Source organism: Ascaphus truei, chromosome 9, assembly GCF_040206685.1.
Source record: "Ascaphus truei isolate aAscTru1 chromosome 9, aAscTru1.hap1, whole genome shotgun sequence".
Classification (NCBI taxonomy): domain Eukaryota; kingdom Metazoa; phylum Chordata; class Amphibia; order Anura; family Ascaphidae; genus Ascaphus; species Ascaphus truei.
The window spans coordinates 48,396,353-48,413,059 of record NC_134491.1 but is presented as its reverse complement, the minus strand read 5'-3'; the positions used below and the strand labels follow the sequence as shown (position 1 = coordinate 48,413,059).

At 53.5% G+C, this 16,707-nt stretch overlaps 2 protein-coding genes across 3 annotated transcripts; one reads left to right on the top strand and one right to left on the bottom strand.

Moving 5' to 3' along the window:
- Nucleotides 1-3,534: 3,534 nt before the first annotated feature.
- On the bottom strand, nt 3,535-10,275 carry TMED8 (transmembrane p24 trafficking protein family member 8). Of its 2 annotated transcripts, none has more exons than XM_075614680.1 (6): nt 10,028-10,275; nt 7,849-7,948; nt 6,845-6,950; nt 6,563-6,704; nt 6,184-6,477; nt 3,535-4,468 (listed from the first exon to the last, which is right to left on the bottom strand). In XM_075614680.1, exons 1-6 carry the CDS (start codon nt 10,215-10,217, stop codon nt 4,251-4,253), a joined length of 1,050 nt encoding a protein of 349 aa, XP_075470795.1. In that variant the 5' UTR covers nt 10,218-10,275; the 3' UTR covers nt 3,535-4,250. The 2 variants fall into 2 exon arrangements, with proteins under 2 accessions (XP_075470795.1, XP_075470796.1); XM_075614681.1 differs by lacking the exon at nt 10,028-10,275 and adding an exon at nt 9,010-10,001.
- Nucleotides 10,276-11,235: 960 nt separating this feature from the next.
- SAMD15 (sterile alpha motif domain containing 15) lies at nt 11,236-16,609 on the top strand. The gene is made up of 3 exons (XM_075614679.1): nt 11,236-11,563; nt 13,702-13,800; nt 16,358-16,609. The coding sequence occupies exons 1-3, from the start codon at nt 11,438-11,440 to the stop codon at nt 16,529-16,531; spliced, it is 399 nt and encodes a 132-aa protein (XP_075470794.1). The 5' UTR covers nt 11,236-11,437; the 3' UTR covers nt 16,532-16,609.
- The last annotated feature ends 98 nt before the right edge of the window (nt 16,610-16,707 follow it).

The following is a 16,707-nucleotide window of genomic DNA, read 5'->3' as shown; positions in this document are numbered from 1 at the left end:
GGGAGAGGGGGAGGGGGGGAGGGGGAGAGGGGGGGAGAGGGAGGGAAAGGAGGGGGGGAGAGGGAGGGAAAGGAGGGGGGGGAGAGGGAGGGGGGAGAGGGAGGGAAAGGAGGGGGGGAGAGGGAAAGGAGGGGGGGAGAGGGAAAGGAGGGGGGGAGAGAGGGGGGGAGAGAGGGGGGGGAGAGAGGGGGGGGAGAGAGGGGGAGGGAAAGGAGGGGGGGGAGGGAAAGGAGGGGGGGGAAGTAAAGGAGGGGGGGGAAGTAAAGGAGGGGGGAGGGAAAAGGGGGGGAGGGAAAGGAGGGGGGGGAGGGAAGGGAGGGAAAGGAGGGGGGGAGGGAAAGGAGGGGGGAGGGAAAGGAGGGGGGGAAAGGGGGGGGAGGGAAAGGGGGGAAGGAAAGGAGGGGGGAGGGAAAGGGGGGGAGGGAAGGGGGGGAGGGAAAGGAGGGGGGAGGGAAGGAAAGGAGGGGGGAGGGAAGGAAAGGAGGGGGGGAAGGGAAAGGAGGGGGGGGGAGGGAAAGGAGGGGGGGGAGGGGGGGGAGGGAAAGGAGGGGGGGAGGGAAAGGAGGGGGGGAGGGAAAGGGGGGAGGGAAAGGAGGGGGGGAGGGAAAGGGGGGGAGGGAAAGGAGGGGGGGGAGGGAAAGGAGGGGGGGGAGGGAAAGGAGGGGGGGGAAGGAGGGAAGGAGGGGGGGGAAGGGAGGGGGGGAAAGGAGGGGGGGAGGGGGGGAAAGGAGGGGGGGAGGGGGGGAAAGGAGGGGGGGAGGGAAAGGAGGGGGGGAGGAAAGGAGGGGGGGAAAGGAGGGGGAGGGGGGAAAGGTGGGGAGGTGGGGAGGGAGGGAAGGAGGGGGGGGAAAGGAGGGGGAGGAAGGAAAGGAGGGGGGAAAGGAGGGGGGGAAGGGGGGGGAAAGGAGGGGGGGAAGGGGGGGGGAAGGAGGGGGGGGAAAGGAGGGGGGAGGGGGGGAAAGGAAGGAGGGGGGGGAGGAGGGAGGGGGGGAAGGAGGGGGGGGAAGGAGGGAGGGGGGGGGAAGGAGGGAGGGGGGGAAGGAGGGGGAAAGGAGGGAGGGGGGGGAAGGAGGGAGGGGAGAAGGGAGGGGGGGAAAGGGGAGGGGGGAAAAGGGGAGGGGGGAAAAGGGGAGGGGGAAGGGAGAAGGGTGGGGAAGGGAGGGAGAAGGGAAAGGGGAGAAGGGGGGAGGGGGGAAGGGGAGAAGGGAGGGGGGAGGGGAGAAGGGAGGGAAGAGGGGGAGGGGAGAAGGGAGGGAAGAGGGGGGAGGGGAGAAGGGAGGGGAGAAGGGAGGGAAGAGGGGAGAAGGGAGGGAAGAGGGGAGAAGGGAGGGAAGAGGGGGAGGGGAGGAAGAGGGGAGAAGGGGGGAGAAGGAGAAGGGGGAGAAGGGGGAGGGGGTGAGAAGGGGGAGAGAAGGGGGAGGGGGTGAGGGGGAGAAGGGGGAGGGGGGGAGAAGGGGGAGGGGGGAAGGCGCGGGGGGAGGGGGGAAGGGGTTAAGGATGGTAGTTGAGGCCCTGCCTCAAGGACCCGCACTTCCCCTGTACATACAAAAGTAAAGATTGTAAAAACGTGTGAAACGTCGACTCGTTCGACCCGTTTAAAAATGCTGCCATCTCATTTAACCCAGTGTTGTTTGGCGCCTAAGAGAGACTGTCCCTGTAAAGGTGGCAGAGGCGGTGATACATGATTGAGTGCTTTCCCTTTATTGCAGCTGGAAGTGAACGGGTTACAGGGTAAACCCAATTACGCGATGACGCGTTTCACACCACTGCAACCACAAAACTTTATTTATAACACGAAACATGGAAGTGAAACGGACACAACCAGGCTGTGTGTACTAAATGGTGCTATTCCATAAACGCTGTATAGTCCATTCACGTCGGGGTAGCAAACTGCAGTCCTCATAAGGGTCAGGTTTTCAGGATATCCCTGCTTCAGCACAGGTGGCTCAATCAGTGACTGAGCCACCTATGCTGAAGCTGGGACTGATTGAGCCATCTGTGCTGACGCAGGGACTGATTGAGCCACCTGTGCTGACGCAGGGATATCCTGCAAACCTGACTTGCGGGGGGGGGGGGGTCTTGAGGACTGAAGATGGACACCCGATTCAAGGTGCTGGAAAAGCATCACTTAGCCGATATGGGCCCATATATAATGTAGATGCACATATGCACCATATAAATAGCGCCCTCACTACCCAGAGACATGTAGTGACCCTTCCTGTCACACGCGTGACAGTCTTGCACACAGTGGTGCAGAGACCGGGTGTCACTGAAATACGGAGCCCGGGTATCATTCCGCTCAATGATCTAAGTGCCGCAATATTTCCCCGCGGGGTGGTGTGCACGTGTAAATGGGGGCTGGTGTGCGCGTGTAAATAGAGCGTGGTGTGCGCGTGTAAATAGGGGGTTGTGTGCGCGTGTAAACAGGGGGTTGTGTGCGCGTGTAAACATGGGGAGTGCTGTGTGTGTAAATAATGGGGTGTGCACATGTAAAGGGGGTGTGTGCGCTTTTAAATGGAGGGTTGTGTGCGCATGTAATTGGGGGGGTGCTGTGCGCGTGTAAATGGGGGCGTGCTGTGCGTGTGTAAATAATGGGGTGTGTGCGCGTGTAAATGGGGGGTTGTGTGCGCGTGTAAATGGGGGGTTGTGGGCGAGTGTTAATGGGGGGTTGTGTGCGCGTGTGTAAATAATGGGGTGTGTGCGCGTGTAAATGGGGGGTTGTGTGCGCGTGTAAATGGGGGGTTTTGTGCGCGTGTAAATGGGGGGTTGTGTGCGCGTGTGTAAATAATGGGGTGTGCCCATGTAAAGGGGTGAGGTGGGTGGTGTGCGCATGTAAATGGGGGGGGTGGTGGTGTGCGCATGTAAATGGGGGGGTGGTGTGCGTGTGTAAATGGGGGGGGGTGGTGGTGTGCGCGTGTAAATGGGGGGGTGGTGTGCGTGTGTAAATGGGGGGGGTGGTGGTGTACGCGTGTAAATGGGGGGGGTGGTGTGCGTGTGTAAATGGGGGTGGTGGTGGTGTGCGCGTGTAAATGGGGGGGTGGTGTGCGTGTGTAAATGGGGGGGTGGTGGTGTGCGTGTGTAAATGGGGGGGTGGTGTGCGTGTGTAAATGGGGGGGGTGGTGGTGTGCGCATGTAAATGGGGGGGTGGTGTGCGTGTGTAAATGGGGGTGGTGGTGGTGTGCGCGTGTAAATGGGGGGGTGGTGTGCGTGTGTAAATGGGGGGGGTGGTGGTGTGCGCGTGTAAATGGGGGGGTGGTGTGCGTGTGTAAATGGGGGGGGTGGTGGTGTGCGTGTGTAAATGGGGTGGTGGTGTGCGCGTTTAAATGGGGTGATGGTGTGCGCGTGTAAATGGGGGGTGGGGTGCGAGCAGAGGGGGCATGCATGTTGCTGTGCACGATATACTCTGCTCCCCTGCGGTATAAGGTTCGCACATGTAGCACTGCTTAGTAAATACACGGCCCCAGAGGTGGCTATTTAACACACAGTTGGATCCGGAACGTGGCAAATATCGGGAGTGTAAAAAAGGCGCATTCCTTGGAAAAAGAAAGGTCTATTTATTTATATTCCACCGAAATCACGGACCCTTTACAGGGCACTGGGTCACCCTGGTGACCTGGATTTACACTTCCCCCCCTCCCTGCTGGACATGCCTCCTGTCCCGTTACTATCCTGGCCTGTGGCATTGTACTGCGCTACAGCACAGGATGGTGCCCTAGAAATAAACATGACTATTGTTTCCTTATTATTAAACAGTGATATTTGGTAGATATGCATTAGGTCGAGTGACCCGTGCCGCCCCCTCTCCTTCTCCGTCTCACGGGGGCCCCCTCCTTACAGATGTCCGCTGGATTGCCACATCTTCCTTCTTGGGGTTGGGCAGTGGGGCCTCCCTGCCCCTTACAGCAACCGGATTCCATTAACCCCTTCCCTGCCGGAGGGACCTGCCACACATTGCCCTACTGCTCTGAGAACGCACGAAAAGGTCTGGCTGCCCCCTCTTCATTAAGCCTACGCCCGAGGAAAGCATTGTGGGTAGGAGCGGGCACAGTCGGCTTCCAAAATGCCAGTGGATAGCATCCTCCGAGGCTACGGGTGAGGGGGCAGGAGACACAACCGGGGCAGGGCCGCACACACACAGGGGGGTGTACAAGGCAGAGCCACACATACTGTACATAGGCAGATACACCCCTCCCGACACTCTCACTCTCACTCTTCAGTGGCCAGGCCCCTTCTCGCAGACTGCAGCCCCCTCAGCTGCTGTAGTAGACATGGAAGTAGAGAGTCTTGTTGCGCAGGAGAGAGTACGAGTTGTCCAATTTTAGCAGGTACACGCCCTCCCCGGGGTACTCATGGCTGCCGGCCTGAACTTCGCGGTGACTGTCTCTGCGGTAAACCTGCAGAATCTCGCCGTACCGACTGCGCAGCCGATACACAGAGCCCCGTTCCACGTCCCCCTCCCGACTGTGCCCTGGAACACACAAACACCCATATCAAATAAAACCAGGGGGGTGAGGGGGGGTGCTTGGGAGGATAGGCTGGAACTATGTGTGTGTGAGGCGGGGAAGGCTGGAAGTGAGGGTGTGAGGGGGAGGCTGCGTGCGCGTGCGTGTGTAAGAGGGAGGCTGGCACTGCCGATGTGTGTGTGAGGGGGAGGCTGGCACTGCCAATGTGTGTGTGAAGGGGAGGCTGGCACTGCCGCTGTGTGTGTGGGAGGCCGGCACTGGTGCCTTGTGTGAGGCTGGCACTGCCGCTGTGTGTGAGAGGGGGAGGCTGGCACTGCCGCTGTGTGTGTGGGAGGCCGGCACTGGTGCCTTGTGTGAGGCTGGCACTGCCGCTGTGTGTGAGAAGGGGAGGCTGGCACTGCCGCTGTGTGTGTGTGTGAGAGGGAGACTGGCACTGCCGCTGTGTGTGTGTGGGAGAGAGAGGCTGGCACTGCCGCTGTGTGTGAGGGGGAGGCTGGCACTACCGCTGTGTGTATGGGAGGCCGGCACTGCCCTAGTGTGTGTGAGGCTGGCACTGGTGCTGTGTGTGAGGCTGTCACTGCCGCTGTGTGTGTCTGTGAGAGGGGGAGGCTGGCACTGCCGCTGTGTGTGAGGGGGAGGCTGGCACTGCCGCTGTGTATGTGGGAGGCCTGCACTGCCGTAGTGTGTGTGAGGCTGGCAATGGTGCTGTGTGTGAGGCTGGCGCTGCCGATGTGTGTGTGTGTGAGAGGGGGAGGCTGGCACTGCCGCTGTGTGTGTGAGAGGGGGAGGCTGGCACTGGTGCTGTGTGTGTGAGAGGGGGAGGCTGGCACTGCCGCTGTATGTGTGAGAGGGGGAGGCTGGCAATGCCGCTGTGTGTGTGAGAGGGGGAGGCTGGCACTGCCGCTGTGTGTGAGAGGGGGAGGCTGGCACTGCCGCTGTGTGTGAGAGGGGGAGGCTGGCACTGCCGCTGTGTGTGTGAGGCTGGCACTGCCGCTGTGTGTGAGGCTGGCACTGGTGCTGTGTGTGAGGCTGGCACTGCCGCTGTGTGTGTGAGAGGGGGAGGCTGGCACTGGTGCTGTGTGTGTGAGAGGGGGAGGCTGGCACTGCCGCTGTGTGTGTGAGAGGGGGAGGCTGGCACTGCCGCTGTGTGTGTGAGGCTGGCACTGGTGCTGTGTGTGAGGCTGGCACTGGTGCTGTGTGTGAGGCTGGCACTGCCGCTGTGTGTGTGAGAGGGGGAGGCTGGCACTGCCGCTGTGTGTGTGTCTGAGAGGGGGAGGCTGGCACTGCCGCTGTGTGTGTGAGAGGGGGAGGCTGGCACTGCCGCTGTGTGTGTGAGAGGGGGAGGCTGGCACTGCCGCTGTGTGTGTGTGAGAGGGGGAGGCTTGCACTGCCGCTGTGTGTGTGTGTGTGAGATGGGGAGGCTGGCACTGCCGCTGTGTGTGTGTGAGAGGGGGAGGCTGGCACTGGTGCTGTGTGTGAGGCTGGCACTGGTGCTGTGTGTGAGGCTGGCACTGCCGCTGTGTGTGTGTGTGAGAGGGGGAGGCTGGCACTGCCGCTGTGTGTGGGAGGCCGGCACTGCCGCTGTGTGTGAGGCTGGCACTGGTGCTGTGTGTGTGAGGCTGGCACTGCCGCTGTGTGTGTGTGAGAGGGGGAGGCTGGCACTGCCGCTGTGTGTGTGAGAGAGAAAGAGAGGGAGTTGGGGAGAATGTCTTGCACTCACAGGGGTTCTCCGCCTCTTCATCCTCCTCGTCACTGGACTCGCTGACGTGCAGTGTCACCGCCGTGCTGCTGACCGACGTCCAGTCAAAGTAAACCCCGAAACCAATGTCATAATCATCAGTGGCGAATTCCCAGCAGAGCCTCTTCCCGTCGGGATGCGTTGGCACCCGCACTGTCACCACCTCCCCCCTCCGCACCGTCAGCTGGCCGTGCTTCTCACCCGCCATGCGGCTCTTAAACTCACGCAGGTTAGCGCTCGTCCATGTGGTGGGCGGGGTCAGAGGAGGGGGAGGGGCTACAGGCGAGAAGAAAACGCGAGTCAGAGATAATACACCTACCAGGCTTCCCTGCACCCTAAACATCCCCTTCCCTCCTCTTACCTCTCCCCTTCCCCTCCTCAGAGTCACACTGGCTCCTCTCCACCTTCACAATGTCCACTGTGCCCATGTGTTCTGACTGGATCAGGAGGACATCCAGAGGCTCAGGTTCTGCGGGGCAGAGGGACAGGAGGGCGTCCAGCTCCTGCGAGGGGAAAGACGGGGTGCGGCTATAAACATCTCACCAACTGGGAGGGACAAACCCAGTGTCACACAGGTCCCTTCTGTCTGTGTCACCGTCACTCTGCGATTGCCTGGGTCCCATAGACAGGGGGTGGGCACTACCTTGTCTGGGGTAGAAGGGGCAGGTTCCCTTGATGCCACTTTCTGCTCAACACTTGAACATTGTGACGAATGTTCGGCGGCGCTGACCTCAGAGTCCGGCGGTGACCTTCAACACACAGATTAACCCCATCAGTTACATGCAGGGCAGTGTATAACACACAGAGCAGCGTGCAGAGCAGTGTATATAACACACAGCGCTGTGTGCACGACATGCAGGGCAGTGTATATATATATATATATATATATATAACACACAGCGCTGTGTGCACGACATGCAGGGCAGTGTATATAACATGCACGGCATGCAGAGCAGTGTATATATATATAACTTGCAGGGCAGTGTATATAACTTGCAGGGCAGTGTATATAACATGCACGGCATGCAGAGCAGTGTATACATATAACACACAGTGCTGTGTGCACGACATGCAGGGCAGTGTATATAACATGCACGGCATGCAGAGCAGTGTATATAACTTGCAGGGCAGTGTATATAACTTGCAGGGCAGTGTATATAACTTGCAGGGCAGTGTATATAACTTGCAGGGCAGTGTATATAACTTGCAGGGCAGTGTATATAACTTGCAGGGCAGTGTATATAACTTGCAGAGCAGTGTATATAACTTGCAGAGCAGTGTATATAACTTGCAGAGCAGTGTATATAACTTGCAGAGCAGTGTATATAACTTGCAGAGCAGTGTATATAACTTGCAGAGCAGTGTATATAACTTGCAGAGCAGTGTATATAACTTGCAGGGCAGTGTATATAACTTGCAGAGCAGTGTATATAACTTGCAGGGCAGTGTATATAACACAGCGCTGTGTGCACGACATGCATGGCAGTGTATATAACACAGAGCGGCACGCAGAGCAGTGTATATAACCCACAGAGCGCGGTGTGCACGGCATGCAGAGCAGTGTATATAACACAGAGACAGTGCGGTGTGCACGACATGCAGAGCAGTGTTTGTATGCAGAGCAATGAGTCTCGGCTGCGTACATACCTGTCATCATGGGGACGCTCTGCGCCCTCCGTCTCTTGCACAGACAGCGCTGCCATCCCCTGCGTAGCCGCACAGATCGTGTCACCTGTATCCCCGTTCTCTGAGAAGTGGAGACAGAGTAAGGGGACAGGAATCTCACACGAGACAGATAACATAGTCTATGCGCAAAGTTCATCTTTCCCGTCTTGTCTTCAAATACTTTCTGGGCAAACTACCCACCTACCTGAACAAGCTCCTCACCCCTACCACACGCAGCACTTATCAACTGAGATCAGACTCCCAAAGACTGTTCATGGTCCCAAGGTTCAGCAAAGTATCCGTCCGCTCCTCCTCTTACCGTGCACCCCAAAACTGGAACAACCTACCGGAGACTCTCACATCCACCACCAGTTTAAGTTCTTTCAAAACTAAAGCTGTCACACATTTTAATCTGGTCTGTAACTGTTACATACGCCTATAATATATATTATCTCTAACTGTGCATGCAATGTCTTGTATATAATGTATACCCTGTTCACTTATGTAACCATGTATTATTTGTCATCATAACTCTATGCCCAGGACATACGTGAAAACGAGAGGTAACTCTCAATGTTTTACTTCCAGGTAAAACATTATATAAATAAACAATATTCATTGATAATAAAAAAAAAAGGATTTACTTTTAACGTCAACAATGTAGAGTAGTACTGTGTCACCGTCACCCTGCAGATAGTGGGACAGACTTAATGGGATGTAAGTCTCTGCTATCACACGGAGTCCATAAGACCAGAGAATTGCACCAACTCCCCAATTACCCCATAAATATGGCGGGTCCTCAGAGAGGAGGGGAGCAGAGTCACAGCCGCTCTGTGCTCTGGTTTCTAAGCATGTCGTCTCCCCCCTCGGGGAGGCAGCTAGGAATAATTTGTCAACAGGGAGGCCGAGACTAGTTGGTTTTAACAAAGCAACGGATTGCAGGTGAGTGGGGGAGGGGGGAGTACAACCTGTCACATCCCTGTATAACACTGATGATGTACCCAGCACTGTACACACACATTGCAACCTGTACACCGTACTACGCAATGAGCGCAGAGCAGCGTAGAATCAGAGAGCAGCAAAGTTCTTCTCCCAAGAGTTTATAATCTAATTGACAGGTCCTAAGGTGCACTGAGATATCACCTGAAGCTTCCAGTGCAGTGCTCGGTGCTCCGTCTCTCTCTGCTATTCTGTGTGTTGGATACAGCTCTATATTTGAATAACTTCAGTTGCAGATTTGCATATCTAAGCTGCAAACAACCCTGGGGAAGGGCTCAGCATGAGCTCCCAGGGTTGGGTGGAGCCGCGCTGGCAGGGGTCCCTGGGGAGAGGGTGCACCCTCCTTGCAGCTTGATGCTACAGTCAGCATGGTCTGAAGATGCTCCTATGAGGGACATCCGATTGACTGTTGCTAGGATACGGCAGGTGCTGGGTAGACAATTACCCTCTATTGGCTATAGAGGGCAGAGTATTTGCCTACAGTGCACAGATTTCAGGGCAGCTCCCTCTTTGGACATGAACACTCACAGGAGAGGGTTTCCTGGGTGGGGACAGTGACAAGACAGGGTCCCCTGGGTAGGGACAGTGACAGGTGAGGAGGAACCCCTGGGTAGGGGCAGTGGCAGGTGAGGGACTCCTGGGTGGGGACAGTGACAGGTGAGGAGGGACCCCTGGGTGGGGACAGTGACAGGTGAGGAGGGACCCCTGGGTGGGGACAGTGACAGGACAGGGACCCCTGGGTGGGGACAGTGACAGGACAGGGTCCGCTGGGTGGGGACAGTGTCAGGACAGGGTCCCCTGGACCCTGTGCCTCATACATCTGTCCTTAAGCCCAGGTCAGTCCTGAGCCAGCCCTGGCTTTCTATCCCCCCATTACTCCCTGCCTGAGGTCCCGTCCCAGGGGTGGTTGCACTCATTGTCTCACAAGTGAACCGGCCTCCATACTGGGGACCCGGAAGTGTGTGTTCAGCAAGACCCACAAGTATCACAATGCACGGGGGGGGGGGCTGGAACCCGGAAGTGGGGGTCTCAGCCTGTCATGCGCCCATTCGCTGCACCCCGATATGTGACCCTTTCCCCTGCCCCCCGCTCGGACATTATTGGGGGGTCTCCCTCACCTAACGGGGGGGTCTCCCTCACCTAACGGGGGGGTCTCCCTCACCTAACGGGGGCGCACATGGCTCCTCCTCGCAGCTGCTGCCGCTGCCGCCGCCGCCCTCCTGGCCTTCCTCCCGGCAGGCCTCGCTGCTGCCGCTCTCCGGACCTTCCTCCCGGCAGGCCTCGCTGCTTCCGGCCTCCCCGGTACCGGAGGGGGCACCGGACAGGGATGCTGTAGCCCGCGCCAGAGACATCAAGCGGTTTCCTCCAGGCTCGGGAATCCTCGGCAATCTCCGGGAAGGTAGGCGGGGCTTCCGACAGCAAGGGCAGGCAGCGGCGCAGCCAATCAATGCAGAGATGTTTCGGAGCTGGGCGGGGTTACGGAAACAGCCGAGTACGGAGGGAAATGACCGATGGCTGCCGAGTGCAGCCGAAGTATCAAATAAAACCTATCTGTATTAAATGAAATGTATAATATCCGTGTATTGTATTGTATTGTATGTCTTTATTTATATAGCGCCATTAATGTACATAGCGCTTCACAGTAGTAATACATGTGGTAATCGAATAAATAACAGATAATATAAAGAACAGATCATAGGAAGAAGTGCTTTAGACAAACATAACATTAAGGAAGAGGAGTCCCTGCCCCGAGGAGCTTACAGTCTAATTAATAGTGTATAAGTTCTATTTCACTATATACGTTGTAACTTATTTATTTTCCGCATGTTATGTTTGATCCCACCCCAAACATTCTTTTTGCTTTTTGTACCCCGTCCCTCCTAAACTTCCACCAAAAATTAAAATGTCAAAATAAAAAAAACAAAAAACACTCTGTTCCTGTGTCTATATATAAAAGAATAAGGTACTTTCCTGTTATCCGGAGCCATATTCCTGTTATCGGGAAAGTAGCCATATTAAATTTTGTTAGCCACAGAACGGTATGTCTATTCATTTTTTTTTTTGTGTGTGTGTGTGTGTGTGTGTCAGAGAGAGGGGAAGGAAAGAAAGGGAGAGAGGGGAAGGAGAGAGAAAAGGAAAGTGTGTGTGTGTGTGTGTGTGTGTGTGTGTGTGTGTGTGTGTGTGTGTGTGTGTGTGTGTGTGTGTGTGTGTGTGTGTGTGTGTGTGTGTGTGTGTGTGTGTGTGTGTGTGTGTGTGTGTGTGTGTGTGTGTGTGTGTGTGTGTGTGTGTGAGAGACACTGAATCACTGAGTGACAATGCTCCCCCAATGAAAGACACTGCCAACCAAATTATTGATTAGCCAGATTTTCAGCTAATCATTCTTACGATATTATAACAAATCAATATAATATTAACAATACGTGACACTCATTATCCTGGCAGTAGAAGGGTGGGCCCACGATGTAGGGCTTCCTGTTTCCGGGGGGGAGAGTAGAGACGGAGCACTGCGCGGAAAAGCGAACCTTGTTGTCATGGAGACCACAATTCTCAATGCGGAAGAGTCGCAGTTACCATGGAGACGCGTGAGGTTGTCATGGCTCCACTGAAGAAGATGGCGCAGGAAGCCCCGGACTTTTTGCGATGGAGCTGCCGGGATGTCGGGGACTGGATCCGACGCAGGGGCTTCCCGCAGTACGAGGTGACAACTACACACTGACCAGTGCACAACACACCCCGTCACACACTAACCAGTGTACAACACATCCCTGTCACACACTGACCAGGACACAACACACCCTGTCACACACTGACCAGGGCACAACACATCCCTGTCACACACTGACCAGGGCACAACACACCCCGTCACACACTGACCAGTGAGGGCCTTGAATACATTGCTGTATATCTTATTATATATGAATGAGAAAAAAAGTTACCAGCACTCCAGTATATGAACTCAATGGGTCTGGTTCTATGGCCATAAAGTAATTTAAAAAAAACCAATACATATAAAACCCACCCAAATGCATCTAATAAAAAGACCCTAATGCATTTAAAAAAGACCCCAAATACAAAAAAGAGAACAATCCATTAAAAATAAATAAAACAATACATATAAAAAACTACCCTCCCCAATACATATAAAAATACCCCCAATACATATAAAAATACCCCAAGCCCCCCAATACATATACAAAATACCCCAATAAAAGCACTCAAGTATGCCTCACAATACAAAACCAAATTGTTTATTAGAGTGTCACAGAACATAACATAGAATTAAAAGCACTCCCAGTTGAAGGCTAAGGCCGAAACGCGTAGGAGCAGGTACAGTTGGCAGGATCGGATCCCCTGTTTTGTCCCCCTCTTGGGACACTCTGATGTGCTTTGAGCTTTGCTCCTTGATTTCTCTACAGACCTTGCTGAGTACCTGACATAAGGTGAAGTATTCATTTTTTGCTACAGCAGACTAAGGTGGGCTTTTCTGTGATAATCTTTGCATGTTCACTGTGAATTTGCTGATTTTGCAATGTTATATACTTGTCCCCAGAACTAGGGAGACAGCAGCAATTTGCTACGCACTGTATGAGCCACCTTATATAACCACTGAGTTGTGTCTGTTGATAGCTTTGTATTACACACCTTGTCAGGTACTTTGTCAGTATTTATCTGTCTATTTAGACTTTTTGATTTGTCTTTCAATGTAACTCCCTGATTAGAGATTAATTCAAGTTTGCACTATCCAGGGGATCCATGCCGTGTTTTATTTTTTGTGCTTTTAATTCTATGTTATGTTCTGTGACACTCTAATAAACAATTTGGTTTTGTATTGTGAGGCATACTTGAGTGCTTTTATTGGGGCTCTTTTTCTTTTTGCAATATTATATGCCCTTATAGCACCACCTACAGATGATTACATCTTTATGTTATTGTCGGTTTTATAGTTGCCATTATTTGTCACATGGATGCGGGGTCATCTCTCTCACCACATATAAAAATACCCCCAATACATATAAAAATACCCCCAAGCCCCCCAATACATATAAAAATACCCCCAATACATATAAAAATACCCACAAGCCCCCCAATACATATAAAAATACCCCAAGCCCCCCCCAATACATATAAAAAATTTCCCCAAGCCCCACAATACATATGAAAATACCCCCAATACATATAAAAATACCCCAAGCCCCCCCCCAATACATATAAAAATAGCCCAAGCCCCCCCCCAATACATATAAAAATTCACCCAAACCCCCCAATGCATATAAAAATACAGACTTACCTTGGGTCAGACCAGGCCCGGTGTCTGCTGGGTCTGCTGGCTGGGGGGGGGGGGGCGGCGCTGCAAATTTCCCCCAACCTCTGGCCATGCCTGCTCACTGACCGCGCTGGACGCACCACTGGAGATGTCTGCATGGACCCTGCTGCGAGCCTGCAGCCGCACGGTACCGCCACCAACCTGTGCGCATCCAGCCCCGGAGCAGCAGCAGGAGGATGAGGTTAATGCGGGCCTCAGCTCTCAGCTGCCTGCAGGACCTTTCCTCTCTCTGTCCCACGCCTCCACTGGTGCATGACAGGGTTTTCTGACGTCAGCGCGCAGCGCGCCAGATGCTGGGCCAAGCTCACTTCCGGCGCGCTGACGTCAGCGTGGGACATAGAGAGAAAAAGGAAAGGTCCTGCAGGCAGCTGAGAGCGGGGGCCCGGCCGCGACCCGCAGCAGGACCTGGCCAGAGGTTGGGGGAAATTTGCAGCGCCGGGCGGGCCGTAATATATATATTACACACATACCAAGCCTTGGGATCTGCTTCTGATCTCTGTCTTATTTCACAGGCATGTTTTACGAAAAACCTTATCAATGGCAGGAAACTCATCCACGTTACCTGCTCCAACCTGCCACAGATCGGAGTCACAGACTTTGAGCACATGAAGGTAATTTCATGCACACATATCTTTACATAGTCACATGGGCCATGGCCTCTAATCTCTTCTAGGGGTCCTAAATTCTGGAGTGTCACAGGAAAGCACAGATCATAAGGTCCAACATTAATAAGCAGTGATATTCCATGACAGCTTTCAGCAACGGAACACACGTTTTACTGGTCATTCACAGCCGCGGCCCTTAATGTGTCTGATGGAACAGCACTACTTCAGGAATATGGGCCCAATAGTTTGGAAGATTTTTCTATGGGAGGAACAGACACATAGGCTATAGGTCTCTTCCGTGTGTCACTGTCACTTTGCTGTGGAAGGGATATATTCAATGGTCTGTGTCTCTCTGTGATGGAAATCTTCCACCAGCTCTACAGTTAGCCCATAAATAGTACTCTGTCCTTACAGGAGAGCAGAGCGGTGTCATACACAGGCCTCACTCTGTCCTTGCAGGAGAGCAGAGCGGTGTCATACACAGGCCTCACTCTGTCCTTGCAGGAGAGCAGAGCGGTGTCATACACAGGCCTCACTCTGTCCTTGCAGGAGAGCAGAGCGGTGTCATACACAGGCCTCACTCTGTCCTCGCAGGAGAGCAGAGCGATGTCATACACAGGCGTCACTCTGTCCTCGCAGGAGAGCAGAGCGGTGTCATACACAGGTCTCACTCTGTCCTTACAGGAGAGCAGAGCGGTGTCATACACAGGCCTCACTCTGTCCTTACAGGAGAGCAGAGCGGTGTCATACACAGACCTCACTCTGTCCTTGCAGGAGAGCAGAGCGGTGTCATACACAGGCCTCACTCTGTCCTTGCAGGAGAGCAGAGCGGTGTCATACACAGGCCTCACTCTGTCCTTGCAGGAGAGCAGAGCGGTGTCATATACAGGCCTCACTCTGTCCTTGCAGGAGAGCAGAGCGGTGTCATACACAGGCCTCACTCTGTCCTTGCAGGAGAGCAGAGCGGTGTCATACACAGGCCTCACTCTGTCCTTGCAGGAGAGCAGAGCGGTGTCATACACAGGCCTCACTCTGTCCTTGCAGGAGAGTAGAGCGGTGTCATACACAGGCCTCACTCTATCCTCGCAGGAGAGCAGAGCGGTGTCATACACAGGCCTCCTCACTCTAGGACAGATTCCATTGGTGGGAGTGTCACTGTCCCCTGGATTTAGGATGGACAGTTTATTTGGCCATTGCTCTCGTCATTCTGTTGCAGCGCCCTAGTTTGAGAGGGTTGTATGTATATGTACTATTATTTATTTTCTGTATTTATAAAAAGTTGCATCAGTAAGTAATACAGTGAGAGTTACCTCTCGTCTCCTTGTATGTCCTAGGCACAGAGTTATGACAAATACATTAAATTTCCAGACATTTCATGGATAGTTAGAGATAATATATGTTATGGGCGTATGTAACCATTACAGATGAAATTAAAATGTAAGAGCTGAAGTATTGAAATTACTTATTGTAACAGGAACTTATCACTGTTTGAGAGAAACTGCCTCTAAATCCAGCAGTGTGCTGGTTAATTGCATACAGGCAATTGCACAAACTTCTCATGTCAGCTCACATTTGGGCTGACATAAGGAGATGGAGAACTGCAGAGATTTCCTTAGCCCACAACTGGGCTGACCTGAGGAAAAGATGATATCTTGATGCACACAAAAGCACTGTATGCTGACAGCAAGACAAGGGGACAAGACCTCTATACCTGGACACAGAGAGTGCCATAGCACACAAGGATGCTGACCCAGGAGAACAGAGAGGCCTTCCCCTACAGCTACAACAGAAGCAGATAAGAGACTTTCTTGTTAGACTGTTGTGTATATGTGTGTTTAGGGTAGTAACCAGCTTAGCTACCCACCGAGTTAGAGAGGGCTGGAGTAAAGGTTTAATTATTCTCCAAAGTGGAGTAGGCCTTTATTTTGTTTGTTTTTGTATGTTTTGCCTTGTTAGGCTGCACTTATAGTGCCGGCGACGTGACGTCGCTCCAAAACAAAACAATTGACTCCGTCGCGAGCTCTTATAGTAAGCGCGACGAAGCGACGTCACGACCAAAAATTTGGAAGCTGGGTAAATTTGCTTTTTCAGAGACTGTCGCCACATGTGACTGTCTCTGAACCAATCAATGACCCTGTCGCTAGCGACGTCGCTGAAAGTTAAATTATAACTTTTCGCGGGTGGCGACAGGTGACGTCATCAGTCCCGTCGCCAGCACTATAAGTGCGACCTTAAAGGAACAGGCGCAATAAAGCCAAGATATAATTTCACCCTAATCGGTTTCCATTAAATGTACCTCTGCACACATCTCTTACACTTATACTGGAGGCAGCTGTGAGCGTTTCGGGTAGGTTGTTCCAGTCGTGAGGTGCCTGGAGACAGGAGGAGGAGTGATGACAGAGTTCTTATAAACCACACATATTAACCAGTCTCCTCCAATACTAGGGGGGCCATAGTTAGTAGAGAGCAGCGTCTGCGTTGTGATCTAAGCACAGAATCCATCATGTGGATAAACAGCTTGCTGATGTCCTCCTTCACCACAACGAGCTGCGTCTCTCCGCAGATCATCTCCATGTTGATCAGAGAGCTGCTGGGCATCGTTGAGCCTCGGTGGAGGCAGAACCTCTCCATGCCCCGCAGAGACAACATGGGGCTGTTCCTGGAGCAAAAGTCCAATACAGGAGTGACGTACGATTCCCTCACCTACAACCAGTTCGTTCAACAGGAAGGGCTCTAATCACAGTGCTGACGGACCTCCTCCCAGCGGTAAAGGATATGCAGGGCTCATCTAAATAAAGGACTCTGGTCACTGGTTTCCATTTGTCTGCCACTGAGTGCAGGAGTCCCCGCTGGGCTCCGCTGGGGATGAAAGGAACCTTATTTTATCATTTGCTATTTATATTGAGTGGTTGC

What these genes read in the sequence shown, in the direction of transcription:
- TMED8 (XM_075614680.1), bottom strand. Translation starts at nt 10,217, where the DNA reads ATGTCTCTGGCGCGGGCTACAGCATCCCTGTCCGGTGCCCCCTCCGGT. An exon ending in GAGCGTCCCCATGATGACAG is followed by an intron (nt 6,951 to 7,848) that starts GTATGTACGCAG and finishes TGTGTGTTGAAG; the next exon opens with GTCACCGCCGGACTCTGAGG. An exon ending in TGAAGAGGCGGAGAACCCCT is followed by an intron (nt 4,469 to 6,183) that starts GTGAGTGCAAGA and finishes TGTGTGTTCCAG; the next exon opens with GGCACAGTCGGGAGGGGGAC.
- SAMD15 (XM_075614679.1), top strand. Translation starts at nt 11,438, where the DNA reads ATGGAGACGCGTGAGGTTGTCATGGCTCCACTGAAGAAGATGGCGCAG. An exon ending in GGGGCTTCCCGCAGTACGAG is followed by an intron (nt 11,564 to 13,701) that starts GTGACAACTACA and finishes CTTATTTCACAG; the next exon opens with GCATGTTTTACGAAAAACCT. An exon ending in CAGACTTTGAGCACATGAAG is followed by an intron (nt 13,801 to 16,357) that starts GTAATTTCATGC and finishes GTCTCTCCGCAG; the next exon opens with ATCATCTCCATGTTGATCAG.